The sequence below is a fragment of the Anolis sagrei genome, chromosome 2, assembly GCF_037176765.1.
Source record: "Anolis sagrei isolate rAnoSag1 chromosome 2, rAnoSag1.mat, whole genome shotgun sequence".
NCBI classification, from domain to species: Eukaryota; Metazoa; Chordata; class Lepidosauria; order Squamata; family Dactyloidae; genus Anolis; species Anolis sagrei.
Window position 1 is genome coordinate 151,543,909 of NC_090022.1, and position 18,667 is coordinate 151,562,575.

Sequence of the window (18,667 nt, forward strand, 5' to 3'; positions counted from 1 at the left end):
TATCTATCTATCTATCTATCTATCTATCTATCTATCTATCTATCTATCTATCTATCTGTATATCTCTCTGTGTGTATGTGTGTAACATCCTTGCTGATGGCTAATTCTCTCATACCAGAAGTGACTTGCAATTCTGACAACAACAACAAAAATGACTTAATCCATGATATGGATTCATTCATGTGCCATCTTTACAATTGCATAATGGTGCCCAACATATGAATGGAAAAGTTGAATTGAAGATTTGAATGGTCAATCCTAATGCATGGAACAGGAAAAGGATGGCTACACGTGAACTTGAAGAGAAGGACAAGTGTGCCACTGTCTATTTCTTTAGGAAGCAACCATAATTTCATATTACATGGAAACTGAGTCCTAGCCTCTTTGACAACTAAGTCTCTATCTTGTTCTCTCTCTCTCTCTTTCCAACATAGTTCACTGAAGTGCAACATAATATTGGATAATGGTAGCGCTCAAAGAGTCACAGTGAATTCCAAACATTTTTCCAAAGAGATAATCTAATCAAAATTTAGGTCAAAAAGATAATCTAATAAATTAGACTACAGTGCTGCAGCTAAATTTGTATTTAAATGCCAGTGAAGGGCGGACATGGAGATCACGCAAGTCTGTACATCTGAAATGCCTCACTTGGATGACTTAGATGTTCTGGCTTGGTTATTCAGCTAATACCTGTTTTTCTCACAAAACCTCATTTCTCTATGAGTTTGGTTCCTTTAGTTGACTAGAAAGGGAGATGTTATTCAAGGATGCCTCAACAACCTGCACAGGCATAGTTAGCTTGACAGAGAAGGGAGTGCTTTCGTTGTGTGATTGCTTCATGGCAGGCATTTGAAGTGGATGGCCCTTTGTGATCTCTTCCAACTCTATAATTCTATGATATTTTTGACAGTCTGTTTTGGAAAGAATGAGCTTTCAGTGGGACAAAATTAGTACCTTATTTTTAAAAAGATGTTCTTACTAATTAAACATGGAGCATGGCCCCACCAGTTCTTGATATAACGATCAAGCCTGTGCTACAGAACACAGTTTATTGCTATAGTACAGAATATACTAATAAGGAAATACTACAGTACTCTAACCAAAATGTACTGAGCATGATGCAGTACACGTTTTAATCCCTTTGGTTAAGAAGCACTCCTAATTCTGTGGACACATCTACACTGACACTATAATGTGGCTTCAAGATGACTCAAAACTACGGTGGTCACAAAACACACACCATCAATGTACACTGCCATGTAGATTAAAGGATTTGCAGCACATTAAAGCCTCCAGTGGCGCAATGGGTTAAACCCGTGTGCTGGCAGGATGGCTGACCAAAAGGTCGACGGTTCAAATCCGGGGAGCAGAGTGAGTTCCATTTGTCAGCTCCAACTTCTCATGAAGGGGCACGAGAGAAGCATCCCACAGGATGATAAAACATCCGGGAGTTCCCTGGCCAATGTCCTTGCAGAAGGAAAATTCTCTCACATCAGAAGCAACACATCAGAAGCAACTGACCCCCTGATAAATGTAATTTATTACTTCTACTCTTTTTTTCATCTTCTATGCCTCTGCAGCACAGATGCACATCTCCCTCAGAAATAGGACAACTGCAGAGCGGTTTGAGGCCAGGTTCTGTGTTAATGGGATCACCTTCCTGGCCTCAAACCAGTTCCAGACCTCTCAATCCAATCACCATGCAGCAAAACCAGTTACTCCCAAACCAGATCCAAGCGGCATTATAATATCAGAGTAAATGGGGCCCTTGATGAAGAAAATGCCACATCTGGACTCAACCTCTGTGGAAGCATTCCTAGAACACACTTTATCACCCCTACATTTTTAGCCAAAGAGATCTGGCCACTGGCTCAACTGGAAAGGAAGTCGATAAAAACTCCGAAGGAACACTTTGTAGTTTTCCTTTGTGGTCAGGAAGCCAACTCCTACAAAAGTTTGCAGAAATATCATCAGAGATATCTGAACAGGAAAATAAGGAAAGTTCCATTGTTGGATCTGTGTCATTAAGAGTTCAGAGAAATCTTGCTGTAGATTCCTATGATCTGAAAAGAATTTGTGTTAAGGATGCCTCTGGTACAAGCAAGGTACCAATCATGAACCCCACATATTTGTAATGTTTTTCACTGCCATTAACTCACACATTCAAGAACAATATCATTTATTTTACAGACACATGATAAAGAGATCAAGTTGGGCTCCCAACTGTGCAATAATCAATTCTGATTATTCATGAATGTGATTAATATGCTCTAACACTCTCTGGGCCAGCGGTTCTCAACCTGTGGGTCCCCAGGTGTTTTGGCCTACAACTCCCAAAACTCCCAGCCAGTTTACCAGCTGTTAGGATTTCTGGGAGTTGAAGGCCAAAACATCTGAGGACCCACAGGTTTGAGAACCACTGCTCTAGGCCCTCCAATTGACTCTGATCAATTTCTACCAGTTGATGAACACTGAATTGCACCGGAGGACCGACACATTCCTAGAGAAAATACTCCTCTAGCCACTTGTAGGTTCTCCAGTGTCGATCTCAGGGGGAAGTTGTGCTCTAGGAGAACCTAGAGATTCCTGTTCTCAAGTAAAAAAAAAGTGGCTTTGTATTCAGTTTTCCTCTATGGGTTCTGCACACCTAACATCAGTGAATGTGTGAAGCTGATGGTAGTCCCTGGACATTAATTCAGGTTATTCTCTGTGATGCTTTCAAGTCTTCCAACAACAACAACAACAACAACAACATCAAGGGTACTGAAGATGTCTCGACTTCAACCTGAAAAGGCAGGTCCAGTTTATCTCAGGTTTCTTCTCCCACTCCCTTGTCTCATTCAATTCTTCTTGTCCCCAAAGGATCCTTCCAGTCAGTCTACCAGTCCAAATGCTCCTCACTCTTTCCTGTCCTTACTGATAAGCAAGAGCAATGAGTGGCAAACAAACTGGCATGGAGTGGGAAAGATAGAGAAAAAGAGGGGGGGGGGGTCTTCCCTCTTCTCCTTATGGTGTGTTTCTGTGCAATAAGGCAAGGCATCAAGATTTTTAGAAAAAATATTTGCCACTTTATATTGGTTTGGGAAATTTGGAATTAGTAAAGAAAAAAGGCACGTTAAAAATTAAAATGGGGAGGTACGAATTTGTATCCTAGTGGTATTTGACAGCAAGATGATCAAACAAGAATATACACCCTGCAGTTTGATATCTTCTTAGGGAAGCAAACTCCACTATCACTTAATTAAAAAGTATGCAATTAGGCTTGTTTAGTGAGATGCATCTAGACTTAAAAAGCAAATACTTTTGGGACCAGTTATCTTGGTTTAATTTTTGCAGTCTTCTTTTTTTTTTCTTCACTTTGAGGGTATAGCTAAATTGTGTTACTTTTATCTTTATAAGATTGCCAGAATCAGACCTTTTCAGTTTGCTTTTTCTACAAAGACTTCAGCTCATGCTTTTATCATTTCTTGCCCTGACTGCTCTAGTCTTCTTTCGACCAGTCTTTCTTTAATTTGTCTTACTCCCTGGTTATCATCCAACATTTTGGCTGCTAAGATTATATTTTATGGCCCATTGATTTGATTGTGCTACCCCAACTGTCATAACTCTGTTTTTTTCTTTCCTTTTATGGAACCATTATAACTGCCTTGTTTTAATTTGTGAAGCTCAAAATGGTACGGTTTGCCCCATTTTTCATTTCTAATTATTTTCTTGCTCGGAATTTTTGTTCCTTGAGTTCCATTCCTTGCTCAAGGCAGAATTTTGGTTTTGTTTTTTTTTTTTTTACTGACTAGTTTTTCTCTCTTGCTGCTCCATAGCCTTGGAACTGTCTCCCCAAGTATTTGCAGCTTGTTCCTTCATACATTGTTTAAATTCTATTAGCTTTTTGTTTCCAGTGTGTTTCTATAGTCAACACTGGAAATGGATAGATTTTGATAGAATTCCGTAATAACAAAGCAATTTGGTCAAAAGAAATATTGACTGCTGTTGTGGGCCTTGAAGCCAAGTTCAATTTATAGCAACCTATCAAAGGGTTTTATTCAGAGAAGGTTTGCTATTCGCTTCCTTGAAAGTTGAGAGACACACCCAGGATCACCTAATGGGTTTCCATGGCTAAGTGGGGGTTCAAAACCTGGTCTCCTAGAGTTGCAGTCCAACATTAAAACTGCTATATGACATGGATCATCATCATTGTTGCTGTTGCTATTTGCCTTCAAGTTGCTTCTGACTTATGGTGAACATATCATGAGTGTTTGGGAAATGGAGACTTTGACTTTGCTTTCTTCAGAACTGAGTGTGACTTGCTCAAGGTCACTCGATTGATTTCCATTATTGAGTGGGGCTGAGGGGGGGGGGAGGTCTCCACAGTTAGAATCCAATGCTCAAACCACTTCAATGCTCAAACCACAGTAAGAATACAGTGCTCAAACCACTATACCAAGCTGTCTCTGGCTCATGTACACAGACAGATAAACAGTAAGTCCTGTTGCATGACCATGAAGCCAAAGGAATATGTAGGGGGATGAGATGAAAATACTTCTGCTTCCAAGTTCCTATATCACTACCACACACACACACACACACACACAAAGAAAAAGTATTCTTTTAATAAATGCTTCAAAACTTCAATATCTGCCAAACTACTTGCTCTTTAAAATACAAATAAGGTCTATGTATGCCATGTATGCTTTTTCCCCAACTCCCTGCAATATAGATGAAAATTTTCAATGCAATTACTCATTTCCCTGAAAGAATTAAATGTTTCCAGTTGAAAGTATATGACTGACACAGCAATAAATATTTTATTATACCTTTAATCTTCTTTTATTCTGACAAAGTGATTTATTTGGGATTACATGTGGACAGGATATCATTTGTCAACTTTAAAATACCATAGAAATGTGTTACCATCGACTTCAGCCATGTTATGCGCTCGTACATGTGCAGTTCCAAAAAACTGACCAATCTTTGAGGACGTCCCGTATGCATGGCCCCATTTAAATGAACTGGATATGCCTATCTGCCATAGCACAACAGCATATGCATCACTCACATTCATTTCAGTGGATTTTGCACAGGAGGGACTGTTCTGCAGTATATGAAAGTGTTACAAGGGAAAAAATATCCAAAGTACTTGTACAACCTGCTGCATTCCTCTCTTTTGCTAACAGTTTGCCAAATAATTGTTCATTTTCTTTTAAAAGGAGAGTACTCAAGACTCAACTATTAAATCACTCTGTGTTCCTTAAAGCATATAAACAAAGCAAAATTAAAAAGATTTTCTATCAGTTTTTAACAATAAATGTTTTTTTTTTCCCTCATGAAGATCTTCCTGATGATAAGTGCTGTTCAACAGTGGAATATGCTGTCTGGGAGTGTGGTGAAGTCTCCTATGGAGGCTTCTAAACAGAGGCTGGCCATCTGTAAGGATTGCATATTCCGCATGACTGGAGGTTGGACTGTATAGCCCTTGGAGTTTCTTCAAACTCTATGATTCCATGAATTGTTTGTATTTATTTAGTTCCTTCATACATCTGGTCTCCCAGCATTCTGGTGATGTCACCAAGTAATACGCCTTGGGGGGAAAGGCTTCCTATAGTCCCTTCTCCTTCTCATTCCCATCACTGCTTGCTCAACTGGAGAGGACAAAAGCCCTGGGGGATAGCATGTGGATGTCTCATGCTGGGTGGAGAATTTAGCAAACACCTGACAAAGACAACTTCATGCACATCTCCTTGCATCTTGCCTAAACTCAAGGCCATAAAACTAAGACCACTACTACTCTTCTTCAAAATCAGGCCGATTTAATTTTGTCCAAAATTATACTAACATATCTGGTCTAAACAATTCTATTTCCTAGACGAAGAAAGATATGGTGTTCCTGCCCCATTCCATGGACAGAGGGTGATTACATTGGCAGGCTGACTTCTACCATGTAATCATGCCTGGTAAGCCTTTTTCTTTCAATACCATCCTACTATATGAAGATGAAATTATACTAATCCCTTTGTTGTATTGATGGCAAATCTCTATCCAATTGTTGAACACAGACAAAAAAATCAGTACTATAATGTGAAGTCACCCCAAAGGCACTAGGACTACACACAATGGGCCCTTGATATCCATGGAAGTCTGGTTCCAGGACCTCCATGGATATAAAAATTCATGGATGCTCAAGCCCCGTTTTATACAGTCATGTGGTAAAATAGTGTCCCTGATATAGAATCAGGGGTGGGGTTGGGGGTCTGCGTGTTAATGTTGACAAGCTGCAGATGATGTATGTCCTTTACAACTCTGAACCTTCAGGTGCCTTTTCAGTTCTGTTTGTCCACTGGGAAACCTCTCAGCATCAGCCACATCACTGAAATCCCCTGCAGTCGACAAGAGAAACTGAAAAACCCTTTTTTATACTCTCCAGGTATACTGCATTGCATCTTCCATCATAGCCACTGACCATGATGGTTGTAGGTAAGCACATCTGGAGAATACCAGAATGAGAAAGTCTTCTGTAGAATTAACTCTCAATTTGTGTATGAAGTAGTGGCCACATCACAATGTTTACCCATACAAACCAAGAGTGCATTATAAAACACATTCAATAACCTGGAGCACCTGGTATAAGATTGCTAAAAAGGCAGGCCACTCATCAGTACCAATCTGTCCATGGTTACCAATTAGTTTCTGGTCAAATTCCGAATTATAGTTTTCACCACCTATGCTCTCAATGAATTTGATCCTATCCAACAGCGATCAACTAGTTGATGGAGTGGGATCCTGTGAGGAGCTGACTTGTGTCCTCTTAGGCAAGCACACTCTGGACTTCAACAAAATTGATTTCTGTAACCTGAGGGAAACACCGGGTGATATCCCATGACCAGAGATGCTCAAAGGAAAAAGAGTTCATGGGAGGTGTCTAAAAAAACTAGGGTGGATGTACAGATAACTTTCAGAAGGGAATGGAAGAGGGGTAAAAGGTAAAGGTAAAGGTAGTCCCCTGACATTAAGTCCAGTCATGTCTGACTCTGGGGTGTGGTGCTCATCTCCATTTCTAAGCCGAAGAGCCAGCGTTGTCCGTAGACACCTCCAAGGTCATGTGGCCAGCATGACTGCATGGAGCGCCGTTACCTTCCCGCCAGAGCGGTTCCTATTGATCTACTCACATTTGCATGTTTTCGAACTGCTAGGCTGGCAGAAGCTAGGGCTGACAGCGGAAGCTCATGCCGCTCCCCGGAATCGAACCTGCGACCTTTCGATCAACAAGCTCAGCAGCTCAATGCTTTAACCAACTGTTCCATCGGGGGTACCAAACAGAAATGCAAATAAATAGGCAATATCAATTAAACTCCCTAAGCATTTAATTTTTTGGACTATATTTAGAGTAAGAGTAAGTACAAGGAAATGGCAGGGCCACTATGTAGAAAAGATGCTAATATTATAATAAGGGGAAGAGAGAAGGCCAAATTATTTAATACTTTCATATTCTCAAAATTCTCAAGGAAGGAGAACAATGCTGCACCTTGTGAAAATGGTATTAATCTCGCAGCAAGACAACCACAGCCTAGAATAGGTAAACAGGTAGCAAACGAATAACTAACTTTGTTTTTGTTGTTGTGTGCCTATCATGGGGCTTTCCTGGCCAATTCCCCCCCCCCCCCCTGGGCTCTGCCGTATAGTCCAGATTATCAAAGCAGCAGATCCACATTATCTGCTTTGAACTAGATTATATGAGGCCCCTTCCTAACAGCTGTATAAAAACCACATTGAATTGGATTATATGACAGTGAACTCAGATAATCCAGTTCAAAGCAGATATCGTGGATTATCTGCCTTGATATTCTGGGTTATATGTCTGTGTGGAAGGGCCCTGAGTCTACGTTTTCATATAATCCAGTTCAAAGCAGATAATCTGGATTTTATATGACAGTGTAGAAGGGGTCCCACTGCAGTAATCTTTGAGAATTCTTGGAGGACAGGAACGGTCCCAGCAGACTGGAGGAGAGCAAGTATTTTCCCCATCTTGAAAAAAAGCAAAAAGGGCTTAGAAACAACTGATCAATCAGTTTGATGTCCGTGTCTGGAATGTTCTAGAACTGAAGCACCAAAGTAGGGAAACACTGATTTAAATGATAAAACAGAAGGCATATCTATCTACTTTGAAAATGATTTCAAATGAGAAGATGAGTAGCTCACACTCTAGAGAACAGTAGCAGAATTCAAAATGACCTTGACAGATGGAGAGCTGGGTCAAAAACAAACAAAATGAATCTCAACAGGAAGTAATATTCTGTATTACACACAGGCAGAAAAAATGAAATGCACAGATACAGGAAGGGTGCCACCTGGTTCACAACACACGTGAAAAGGATCTTGGAATCTTGGTAACAACGAAGATCAATGTAAGTCAACGATCTGATGCAGCATCAACACGAATACAATGACCAGAGTGAGAGAACAGTGAATTGTAGTGTCCAGTTCTGGCCACTACAATTCAAGAAGGATTCTGGCAAGTTGGAATGTGTCCAACACAGAGTGACCAAGATGATGAAAGCTCTGGAAACCTAGCCTTATGCAGAATGATGCATTTTGCTTGGAGAACACTATGAGGTGATGTGACAAACATCTCTAACTCACTGAAGTGATGTCATGTAGAAGATGAAGCCAACTTGTTTTGTGCTTCCCCAGAGAATAGAACATGAACCAATCGATTCAAATTACAAGAAAAAAAAGTCTACCTAAACATGAAGAACTCTTTTTATTGACTTTAACAGCTGTTCAATAGTGGAATAGATTGCCCCAGAAAATAGTAGATTCTCCCACTTTGGTAATATTTAAACAGAGGCTGAACTGTCACCTCTCAGGAGTGCTTTGATGGCAGAGAGTTGGAGTATATGATCCTTTCCTTATGATCCTTTGCAACTCTGAAAATTGTATGATCTGAGGTTTGGGCACTGGAAAAATAAGCAATCCATCTGTACAGTAGCATTAATGAAATGTTTATTTCATTTGATATGACTCAACACTACGGAATTATGAGTTGCATTTTTACAAGGTGTTTGGCTGCCCATGCCAAAGAACGCTTGTGCCTCACCAAACTAAAAATCCCAATGTTCCATAGCTTTGAGCCATGACAGCTTAAGTGGTGTCAAACTGCATTAATTATACAGTGTAAGTGGACCCTGAATATCTTCCAGATATCTTTCTGTCTTCCACTGACGACCCAGTTCTGATCCCTGAAACATTTGGAATTAGCAGGACCCATCTGTGCTAGCACCTTCCTTGTGAAATACTTTGACACTAGAGTTCTGAGAATTCGAAGATTGGTCAGACCAAGGCAGAAAATTGGAAACCTACATGAAAATTAATGGACAGCTTTTGTACATATCAACACTGAAGCCATCTGGCTAGGATATATATTGCAAACATTAATGAAATAAAAACTGATCTTTTCATGAAGGAATCCTTGACTGGGCTTGGTAAAGACCTAAAAGGTTCAAAGCACAATTTTGGGTTGTTAACCATTTCCCTGAGACAAATGTCCCCATTTATAAAATGGCCTAGTTCTTGCACTGCTCAACATATCAGGAATATTTGCAGCTAGAGCAAGGCATCATCCCCCCAGGCTGCAAAATGGACAACGCTATCATAATCCTAGATTGCAACACTTGGTAAACATGTAGAAATACTTGGGAACAAAGCACATGCTTTCTGCTTCTGCCTGGAGCATTGTCTTGCTTTGAAATAGTACCTTCCCACTGCAAAAGCTGAGAGATATAAATATGTTGCAACTGATAACAAGTCATTTCAACTTTGATCTCTGCCTTACCTGTGCAACCAAATTTCTTCTTCTGTTTACACATATTTGTATCAAACCCTATCACCATCTGCTTCTCTCTGTTGTATCTATTCCAGGTCCAAAGCCTCCATTGTTGCTAGATACCATTAAGTGACAATGTACATAGTCCAGATATGTATATCTATTTAAACCACTCTGAAAACATGTGCACAAGTAACCACCTCCCTGTAAGGGGAGGGAAGCAAGAAAGGATGAGTTACAGCATAGTTAAGGCCAGGAATTATGTGAGGTGTTGTCTCAAAGATCTGAAAGGTAAACAGCCTGAAAAAAAGAGATTCCACCTAAATATTAGGAAAAATGTCCTGATGATAAGACCTTCTTTGACAGTGGAATGAGGTGGAGTCTCCTTCTCTGGAAGTTTTTAAACAGGGTGACCATTTGTTGGGAGTGCTTTGATCGTGTGTTACTGCATGGCAGAAGATTGGACTAGGTGGCACCTTGTGATCTCTTCCAACTCAATGTTTCTATTATTCTAGTGCCCTTCAGATCTTTTAGATGACAACTCCTATAACCTCTGACCACTGGCCACAGGTAGAACAGTGGGCAGAAAGTCTCTACTTGTCATTCTAGAAATTGCTTCTGCTTACCGTACTCAATACTATTGCAGATAACAGACTAGCGGTCTGATTCAGTGTAAGGTAGATTCATCCTGTTCACAGAATGTCTTTTCAACCTGTTGTTAAATGACATCACACTGGCTTTGATTTATGGCAACTCTATGAATGGAAGCTCTCCAAGACGCTGGCATGAACAGCCCTGCTAAGATCTTGCAAACTCAGGGCAGCTGCAACTTCCTTAAGCCAATCCACCAACAATGTGACCTTCCTCTTCTGTTAGTGACTTCAACTTCATCAAGGCATTTTTAACGTAATTATCACTAAAGAATCATGATAATGAAATATCACAATTATTTCAAAGTCCTGCCCAGGCAGGACATGAGGACTGAACAAATTAGCTGCATACCAGCAAGAGAAGCTTTGATTTTTTTCTTGAACAATAGTTCATGCTGTGTTACGCTGTAAAACCATCTTTGAAAACAAAGGGGAAATTCAAATGACAAGGTGCCATTTCCTCCTCTGTATTCTAGGGAATGTTGGAATTCCATGGAGGCTTATCAGGGCTTCCTCAATGAGAAAAAAGAGCCTACTCAGGAGAGGGCCAGCTTATTCACTCATTGTTAAGTAACCACTGCCACTAAGGATACCAAAGGAGTACAAGATAAGATACATTGGGCGCACTCAAAGTTGATGAGGCTCAACAGGCCTAATGTACAAAAAGTAGAGAATACTATAAAGTGCATAAACAAAGAAAGAAGCAGAAAGACAAGATCTTAATTACATTGGAAATGCTTTAGAATCATAGAATCATAAAGTTGGAAGAGACCTCATGGGCCATCCAGTCCAACCCCCTGCCAAGAAGCAGGAAAACTGCATTCAAAGCACACACACACACACACACCCCTCGACGGATGGCCATCCAGCCTCTGTTTAAAAGCTTTAAAAGAAGGAGCCTTCACCACACTCCGGGGCAGAGAGTTCCACTGCTGAATGGCTCTCACAGTCAGGAAGTTCTTCCTCATGTTCAGATGGAATCTCCTCTCTTGTAGTTTGATGCCATTGTTCCGCGTCCTAGTCTCCAGGGAAGCAGAAAAAAAGCTTGCTCCCTCCTCCCTGTGGCTTCCTCTCACATATTTATACATGGCTATCATGTCTCCTCTTAGCCTTCTCGTCTTCAGGCTAAAGATGCCCATCTCTTTAAGCTGCTCCTCATAGGGCTGGTTCTCCAGACCATTGATCATTTTAGTCACCCTTCTCTGGACAAATTCCAGCTTGTCAATATCTCTTTCAAACCTTATGATTTATTCTCCAGAGATACTTCTCAACAATTAAATAAAATCAATTTACCAAGTCCTACACAGAGTTATAATCTTAAAAACAACCGATGTATCATAAAATATCAAAACAGAAATCACTGAATATCTATGTATGCTTTCAGACATGAGTACTATGAGTCTTTGTTGCCATTAACTGAATGTTACTTTTTCAGAGTGTGACAAAAAGGAATCATAAGATCATTCCTAGAATCATAGAATCATGGAACTAGAAGAGACCACAAGGACCATCCAGTCTAGCTCCCTACCATGGAAGAAGACACAATCAAAGCACTCATGATAAATCGTCACCCAGACTCTGGTCTCTTCTTGTTTAATAGGGCTGGAGAGATCCCTTCATGAATGGAGAATCCTCAATGCAATATGTTTATAATACATGAAAAAGGTGGAAGGTCTGTTTTCAAAAACTGAATAGCAACAAACTAAAACAATAAATATGTTTTGAGCCCTTGACTGAAGCTGCTCTTTGGACTGTGATAACTTTAGATTGTGACACTGCTATTTTGGTGATGATCATCTCCGGAGAAAGCTCATTCAGCAGGGCCACAGACCATGAAACTCCTTCTCTTGAAAAAGCTGGATTTTAAGAACTTCAAAACCGGTATGCTGGTGCCACAAAAAAATACCATTCCAAAAGATGCCTCTTTCCCTTGATTTTATTGACTGTCACAAATGATTATACATGCCAGCTGGATACAAAACCAAAACTGATTAAAACATGTCTGCTGCATTTCCAACACATGGCTGACACAAAAATTATACACACTAATGTGATAGCAAACCTACCCTTAAACCTCCTGGATATTCAACACACTCCTTTGAATGCATGTGTACTGACTAAAGCAGCAAGGAGTATTTTGCATATGACTCAGGTTATGGCAGTTCAAATAAACCCTGCTACCCAAGTTCTTTATCTGAGGAATTAAAACATTTTCTCTTTTGTAGATCTGAAAACACAACCACTATCTGTTACACAGTCTTGACAACAGTCGCAGCAAGCTGTGATGTCTTTCAGTTGGCCAGATATTAAGCCACTGAGTCACCAGGCAAGGCATTTCTAGTTCACCGAAGAAAAGCCAAATTGACCAGACAGAGGTCTCCACTCCCTTAGTGACTTAAACGGGTTGCATCTTAAGAATGGAGCACTGACCAGCAATGCACAAGTGTGGCTGAAAAGTTCTGAATGCAGGCCCAACCCACCACAATCCCCAGATTTAAGCACCAAACTGGCAACACCTATAATTTGTCCATCAGAAAGCTGGAGGTGTTGACAAAAGAAAGACTTGTCAAGCCAGAAATGCCTGGATCTGGTTCCCAAGCTCAGCTGCAAAATCTGCCTGAGGAAAGTGTCACCCACTCCAGCAAAGAGGAAGGAAATGGTAATTGGTTAAAGCCCTGTTACTGCCCTATCAATGCCCTGTGACAAATGGATGCAGGCAATATCTAAGCCAGGAGAAGTGACTCCCTGCCACCACCACCATCAACAACAACAACATACTACCCAGAAAAAAACACTTCAGTTTTGCCTTTCAATAGTTGCATAATGCAGGGTGGAGGTGGACCTATTTGTAATAATCTGCACCTAAGCCAAAAAAGTGTTCCTTATTTCAGAATCCATACCAAAGAGCACACTCATCTGCCTGACCCACTGTAACACATCTCTAGAGGAGTGTCCAAGTAGAGCCAGTGTGCAATATGGTTGATTTGGCTTGGGAAAGGCAAATCAAATCCCAACTCAGCCCTAGAAATGTCACAATTTCTCAGACTGGATATAAACGTTCATATAATTCAGTTCTGACTGCAGATTAAATGCACTAAACTGGATTCTGTGAGTCTACACTACCATATAATCGAGTTGAATGCAGTTTATCTGAATTCTGAAACTGCGCTGTATGACAGTGTAGCTCCAGCCTTGGTACAACCTAAAGTGGTGGTGAGAATACAGAGGTACAATCTCACACTGTATGTGAATGAGAAAGAAGAAGCAGGGAACGAAGTCCAGAGGACTTATAGAGATCCACCAAACCAAGCCTCCTGAAGAGGTCACATCCCTGCATGCAGGAGTCACTGGCGCTGTTGACAATCAGACTCTCTCCATGCATCATGGCAGTCCCCAATCTACTCTCTACTGGTCTCTTTGCTGTCCCAAATGTTGTCCCTTTTGTGTTTTGTAAGGCACTTCCCACACCAACTGAAACTAGGGATGGGCTTAGTGACCAAATCTCAGGCGCCCAGAGCTGGTTCAACCACAGGCCATGGACTCAAGCCAGGGAGGAAGGCGTTGCCTGTCCACACATGCAAATCAACCCTTAGGGTCAAGGTCTGTTACAAAGGGATCTTCCCAATCCCCCCAGACACCACAGCTTTACCCACCTGTTCACCTTGGTGGAGTGAACCCAACATGTGTTAGTCAGAACAAAACAGAGGGATCCTCCTTCCTTCTGAACCCTCTACTACACTGTGACCTCCCTATAAAATCAGTGAGGTGAGACACTACGTCTGAACACTAAGGAATTCTTGAAGTTGGGTCCTTTCACAAGGTTTTGGGACTGTGGTGCCTCATCCAACTGCCATAATCCCGACGTAGTGGGGTTATTCAGTGGGATTATTCAAACATCCCACTGAAAGGCTTTGAAAGAACAAGGTGCATAAAATCAAGTCAGGGGCTGCTGTAATTGCCCCAAAGCATTCAGTTCAAACTTTTGGTATTAGAGTCTCTCTCTCTCTTAGCATCCTAATAGCAGGTGACACCAAATTGGGAGGGATAGCCAATACTCCAGAAAACAGAAGCAAAATTCAAAACCATCAAAATGAAGTTCAATAGGGACAAATGAAAGAGATTCCACTTAGTTAGAAAATGAAATGCCAAGATATAGAATGGGGGATGCCTGGCTTGACGGCAATACGTGTGAAAAAGATCTTGGGAGTCCTTGTGGACAACAAGTTAAACATGAGCCAACAATAAAAGTCAATAGGATTCTGGCCTGCATAAATAGGAGTGTAGTGTCTACATCCAGGGAAGTCATGCAACCCATGCTCTATTCTGCTTTGGTCAGACCACATCTGGAATCACACTGTGTCCAGTTCTGGGCACCACAATTGAAGGGAGATATTGACAAGCTGAAATGTGTCCAGAGGAGGGCGACTAAAATCATCAACGGTCTGGAGAACAATCCCTATGAGGAGTGGCTTAAAGAACTGGGCATCTCTAGCCTGCAGAATAGACGGCTGAGGGGAGACATGATGGGGGCCATGTATACATATGTGAGGGGAAGTCATAGGGAGGAGGGAGTAAGCTTGTTTTCTGCTGCCCTGGAAACTAGGATGCGGAACAATCTGCCCCCCCCCCCCCCTAATTTTTTTCAGGTTTTAAAAAACGGGTTTACTTATGAATTTTAACTGGTTAACCAAATCCCCATGCTAAGTCTATAAGAAGCCGAAGAGCCAGTGTTGTCCATAGACATTTCCAAGGTCATGTGGCCAGCATGACTGCATGGAGAGCTGTTACCTTCCTGCTGGAGCGGTACCTATTGATCTACTCACATTTGCATGTTTTTGAACTGCTAGGTTGGCAGAAGTGGGGCTGACAGCAGGAGTTCATGCCGCTCTCCTGATTTGAACCTGCGACCTTTTGGTTAGCAAGTTCAGCAGCTCAGTGGTTTAACCCATTGCGCCACTGGGGGCTCCTCTTTTCAATTTAACTAGTAAAGGTAAAGGTTTTCCCTTGACATTAAGTCCAATTGTGTCTGACTCTGGGGGTTGGTGCTCATCTCCATTTCTAAACCGAAGAGCCAGCGCTGTCCTTAGACACTTCCAAGGTCATGTGGCCGGCATGAGTACATGGAGTGCTATTACCTTCCTGCTGGAGCGGTACCTATTAATCTACTCACATTTGCATGCTTTCGAACTACTAGGTTGGCAGAAGCTGGGGCTGACAGCGGGAGCTCATGCTGCTCTCTGGATTCGAACCTGCAACCTTTTGGTCAACAAGCTCAGCTTGTTGGTAGGTAGAAACTGAGGGGGGTAGAAACTGAAATAGGTAGAAAGTGCTATGAATTGTGAGGGGGCTCCGAAGGGATAACAAAGGAATTAATCTTCAACTGAGAGATAAGGTGAAGAGCATCAGAAAGACAAGTTGGGCTTGGCAGGAAATGGGTTGTTCAGTCCCCAAAGGAGCCCCCAGTGGCGCAGTGGGTTAAACCCCTGTGCCGGCAGGACTGAAGGCAGGAATGAAGACCGACAGATTGCAGGTTCGAATCCGGGGAAAAGCGGATGAGTTCCCTCTATCAGCTCCAGCTCCTCATGCGGGGACATGAGAGAAACCTCCCACAAGGATGATAAAACATCAAAATCACCCGGGCGTCCCCTGGGCAACGTCCTTGCAGACAACCAATTTTCTCACACCAGAAGCGACTTGCAGTTTCTCTGGTCGCTCCTGACATGACAAAAACAAAAAGTCCCCAAAGGCACACCGAAAACATGGCCATATAGACCTCACAACCTCTGAGGATGCTTGCCACAGATGCAGGCGAAACGTCAGGAGAGAATGCTTCTAGAACATGGCCATACAGCCCGGAAAACTTATAGCAACCCAATAAATAATATGCTGCACTAATTCGAGAGATGCACCCTGCATGGTGCCCCTTTGGTGCCCTCTCTCTCTCTCACACACACATACACACTTACTTTCTCCTTCTTGGCGCCGCTGTCCGGTGCGGGCTCGGCGCACTTGTTGAGCTTCTTGTGTCCGGAGCCGGTGCTCCCGGGGGGGCTCCAGGTGACGCCGCCAACTCCCCCTGCGCCTCCGCTTTTGCCCCCGCCCTCGTTGCTGGGCTCGATCTTGATGAGCCGGTGCTTCGGGGAGATGTACTTGACGGCGGAGGCGGCGGTGGCGGCGGGGTCTGTTCCGGGGGCGGCGCGGCGCTCGCTCTGGCTGCGGAAGAGCTGGGGCGAGGCGGAGGCCACCGAGGAGGAGGATCCTCCGGAGCCGGCGGCGGTGCTGGCGCTGCTCCCTCCGCAGCAGGAGGCGGCCGAGAAGGGCTTGGCGGTGGCGACGGCGGTGGCGTCGCTGCTCTCGGCCAGGAGCAGCTCCTCGGGCGCGCAGTACTCGGCGCGGCAGAGGGCGCGCAGCTTCCGCAGCGAGGAGCCCGGCCCGCTGTAAGGGTCCTCGAAGTCGCGCTCCTTCTGGGCCCGGTAGGCGCGGAGCAGGTCGCTGGTGTCGTGGCGCGGGAAGGCCGGCGAGGTGTGGTGCCGGTGGCTGTGGCTGTGGTTCAAACTGGGGGGGCCTCCTCCGCCTCCTCCGTTGCTGCCGTTCCCTCCGCTCCCGCTCACCGCCGTCCCGTTGCGCTTGTCGCGGTAGTCCGGCCGGGGGGGCTGCGGGGGGCTCTTGGTCTTGTTGTTGCCCAGGCTGAAGTACTTATTCAGCCATTTGGCCATGACGCCTGCCAACGACGCCCATCGGGGAGGCTCAGCGCCGCGCCCGCTCCAGCCTCGCCTCCATGCCGGAGAAGTTTCTTCTCCTCTCTGGAGAGAGAGGCGCCTTTCGCTGGGCTCGCCTCTCTCCCTCTCTCGCCTGAACTTTGCCGACTTTGCCAGCAGGACCTGACGCACGCGCTCGCTCCTCCTCCTCCTCCTCCTCCAAGCCTTGCCCTTCCCTTCTCCACTCACGGGAGACCTTTCGCCGCGCCGCCGCCTCCTGCGCTCGCGCTCCCTCTCTCAAGCTCTTCCTCGCCCGCTTTCAGTGGCCCCGCCCCTGCTGGGAAAGGGGCGGGACAAAGAGTGCGCTCCCCTGCCATTGGCTCGGGCTTCCCCGGGCTCAAAGAAAGGGGCGGGCTGCTCCTTGAACGTCGCTCTCCCTGCCGCCGCAGGTGGCCAGCACTCCTCTCTGCCCTCCCAGGGGAGCAAACGAAGGCCAGGATAAGGAAGGCGTGCTGGGTAACGCTCTGAGCTTCGGTCCCAGCTATCATAGCCCCCGTGGCGAAACCCCTGTGCCAGCAGGACTGAAGACCGACAGGTCGCAGGTTCGACTCCAAGGAGAGGCGGATGAGCTCACTTTATCAGCTCCAGCTGCTCATGTGGGGACATGAGAGAAGCCTCCCACAAATCATCCGGGCATATCCTGGGCAACATCCTTGCAGACGGCCAATTCTCTCACACCAGAAGCGACTTGCAGTTTCTTAAGTCACTCATGACACGACAAAAACAAAAAACTAACCATCATACCAGAGCTCAGATAGCTCAGAATGTTACGCACATTCCGCAACAGCGGTTGTGAATCGGGGAAGGAGAGAGCAGCACACTGAGGAGGGCAGGAATATACTTCAATTGGTGGAAGGATAGAAAGGAGGGGAGGGTTATGATAAAGTTTAGGGTTTGGGGTAGGATTAGGGTTAGAATTAGTCTTAAGGGTTAGAGTTAGGTTTAGGGTTAAGGTTTGGGTTAGGATTAGGGTTTGGGTTAGGGTTTAAGGGTTAGGGTTCAGGTTAGGGTTAGGTTTTCCCATTAAAGAATTCTTACATTCCTTCTATAATATTTGTTCCATTCTGCATTGCGCAAACCACGCTCCTGAAGGAGCAAAGCGGAAACGGCGTAAGGCTCAGAGCTTCTGGACCCAGCTTTCATACTATTACCTTTAGCTAATGTATGCCAGGCCACAGACAGATAATATAGGAGGAATGTAAGAGTTCTTTAATGGTGAAACCCTTACCCTAATCCTGAACCGTACCATAAGCCTAAACCTAACCCCTTGTTGTTGTTCATTCGTTCAGTCGTCTCCGACTCTTCGTGACCTCATGGACCAGCCCACGCCAGAGCTCCCTGTCGGCCGTTACCACCCCCAGCTCCCTCAAGGTCAGTCCAGTCACTTCAAGGATGCCATCCATCCATCTTGCCCTTGGTCGGCCCCTCTTCCTTTTGCCTTCCAC

The 18,667-nt window shown here is 44.0% G+C and overlaps 1 protein-coding gene across 1 annotated transcript in view; it reads right to left on the reverse strand.

Annotated features, from left to right (window-relative positions):
• The window catches only part of SHB (SH2 domain containing adaptor protein B), a 164,952-nt gene extending 147,465 nt beyond the window's left edge, over positions 1–17,487 (reverse strand). Inside the window, exon 1 of the mRNA XM_060763765.2 lies at positions 16,431–17,487. Coding sequence (XP_060619748.2) covers positions 16,431–17,180 — 750 coding nt within the window. The 5' untranslated portion in view covers positions 17,181–17,487. The remainder of the gene's footprint in view (positions 1–16,430) is intronic.
• Positions 17,488–18,667: the final 1,180 nt, after the last annotated feature.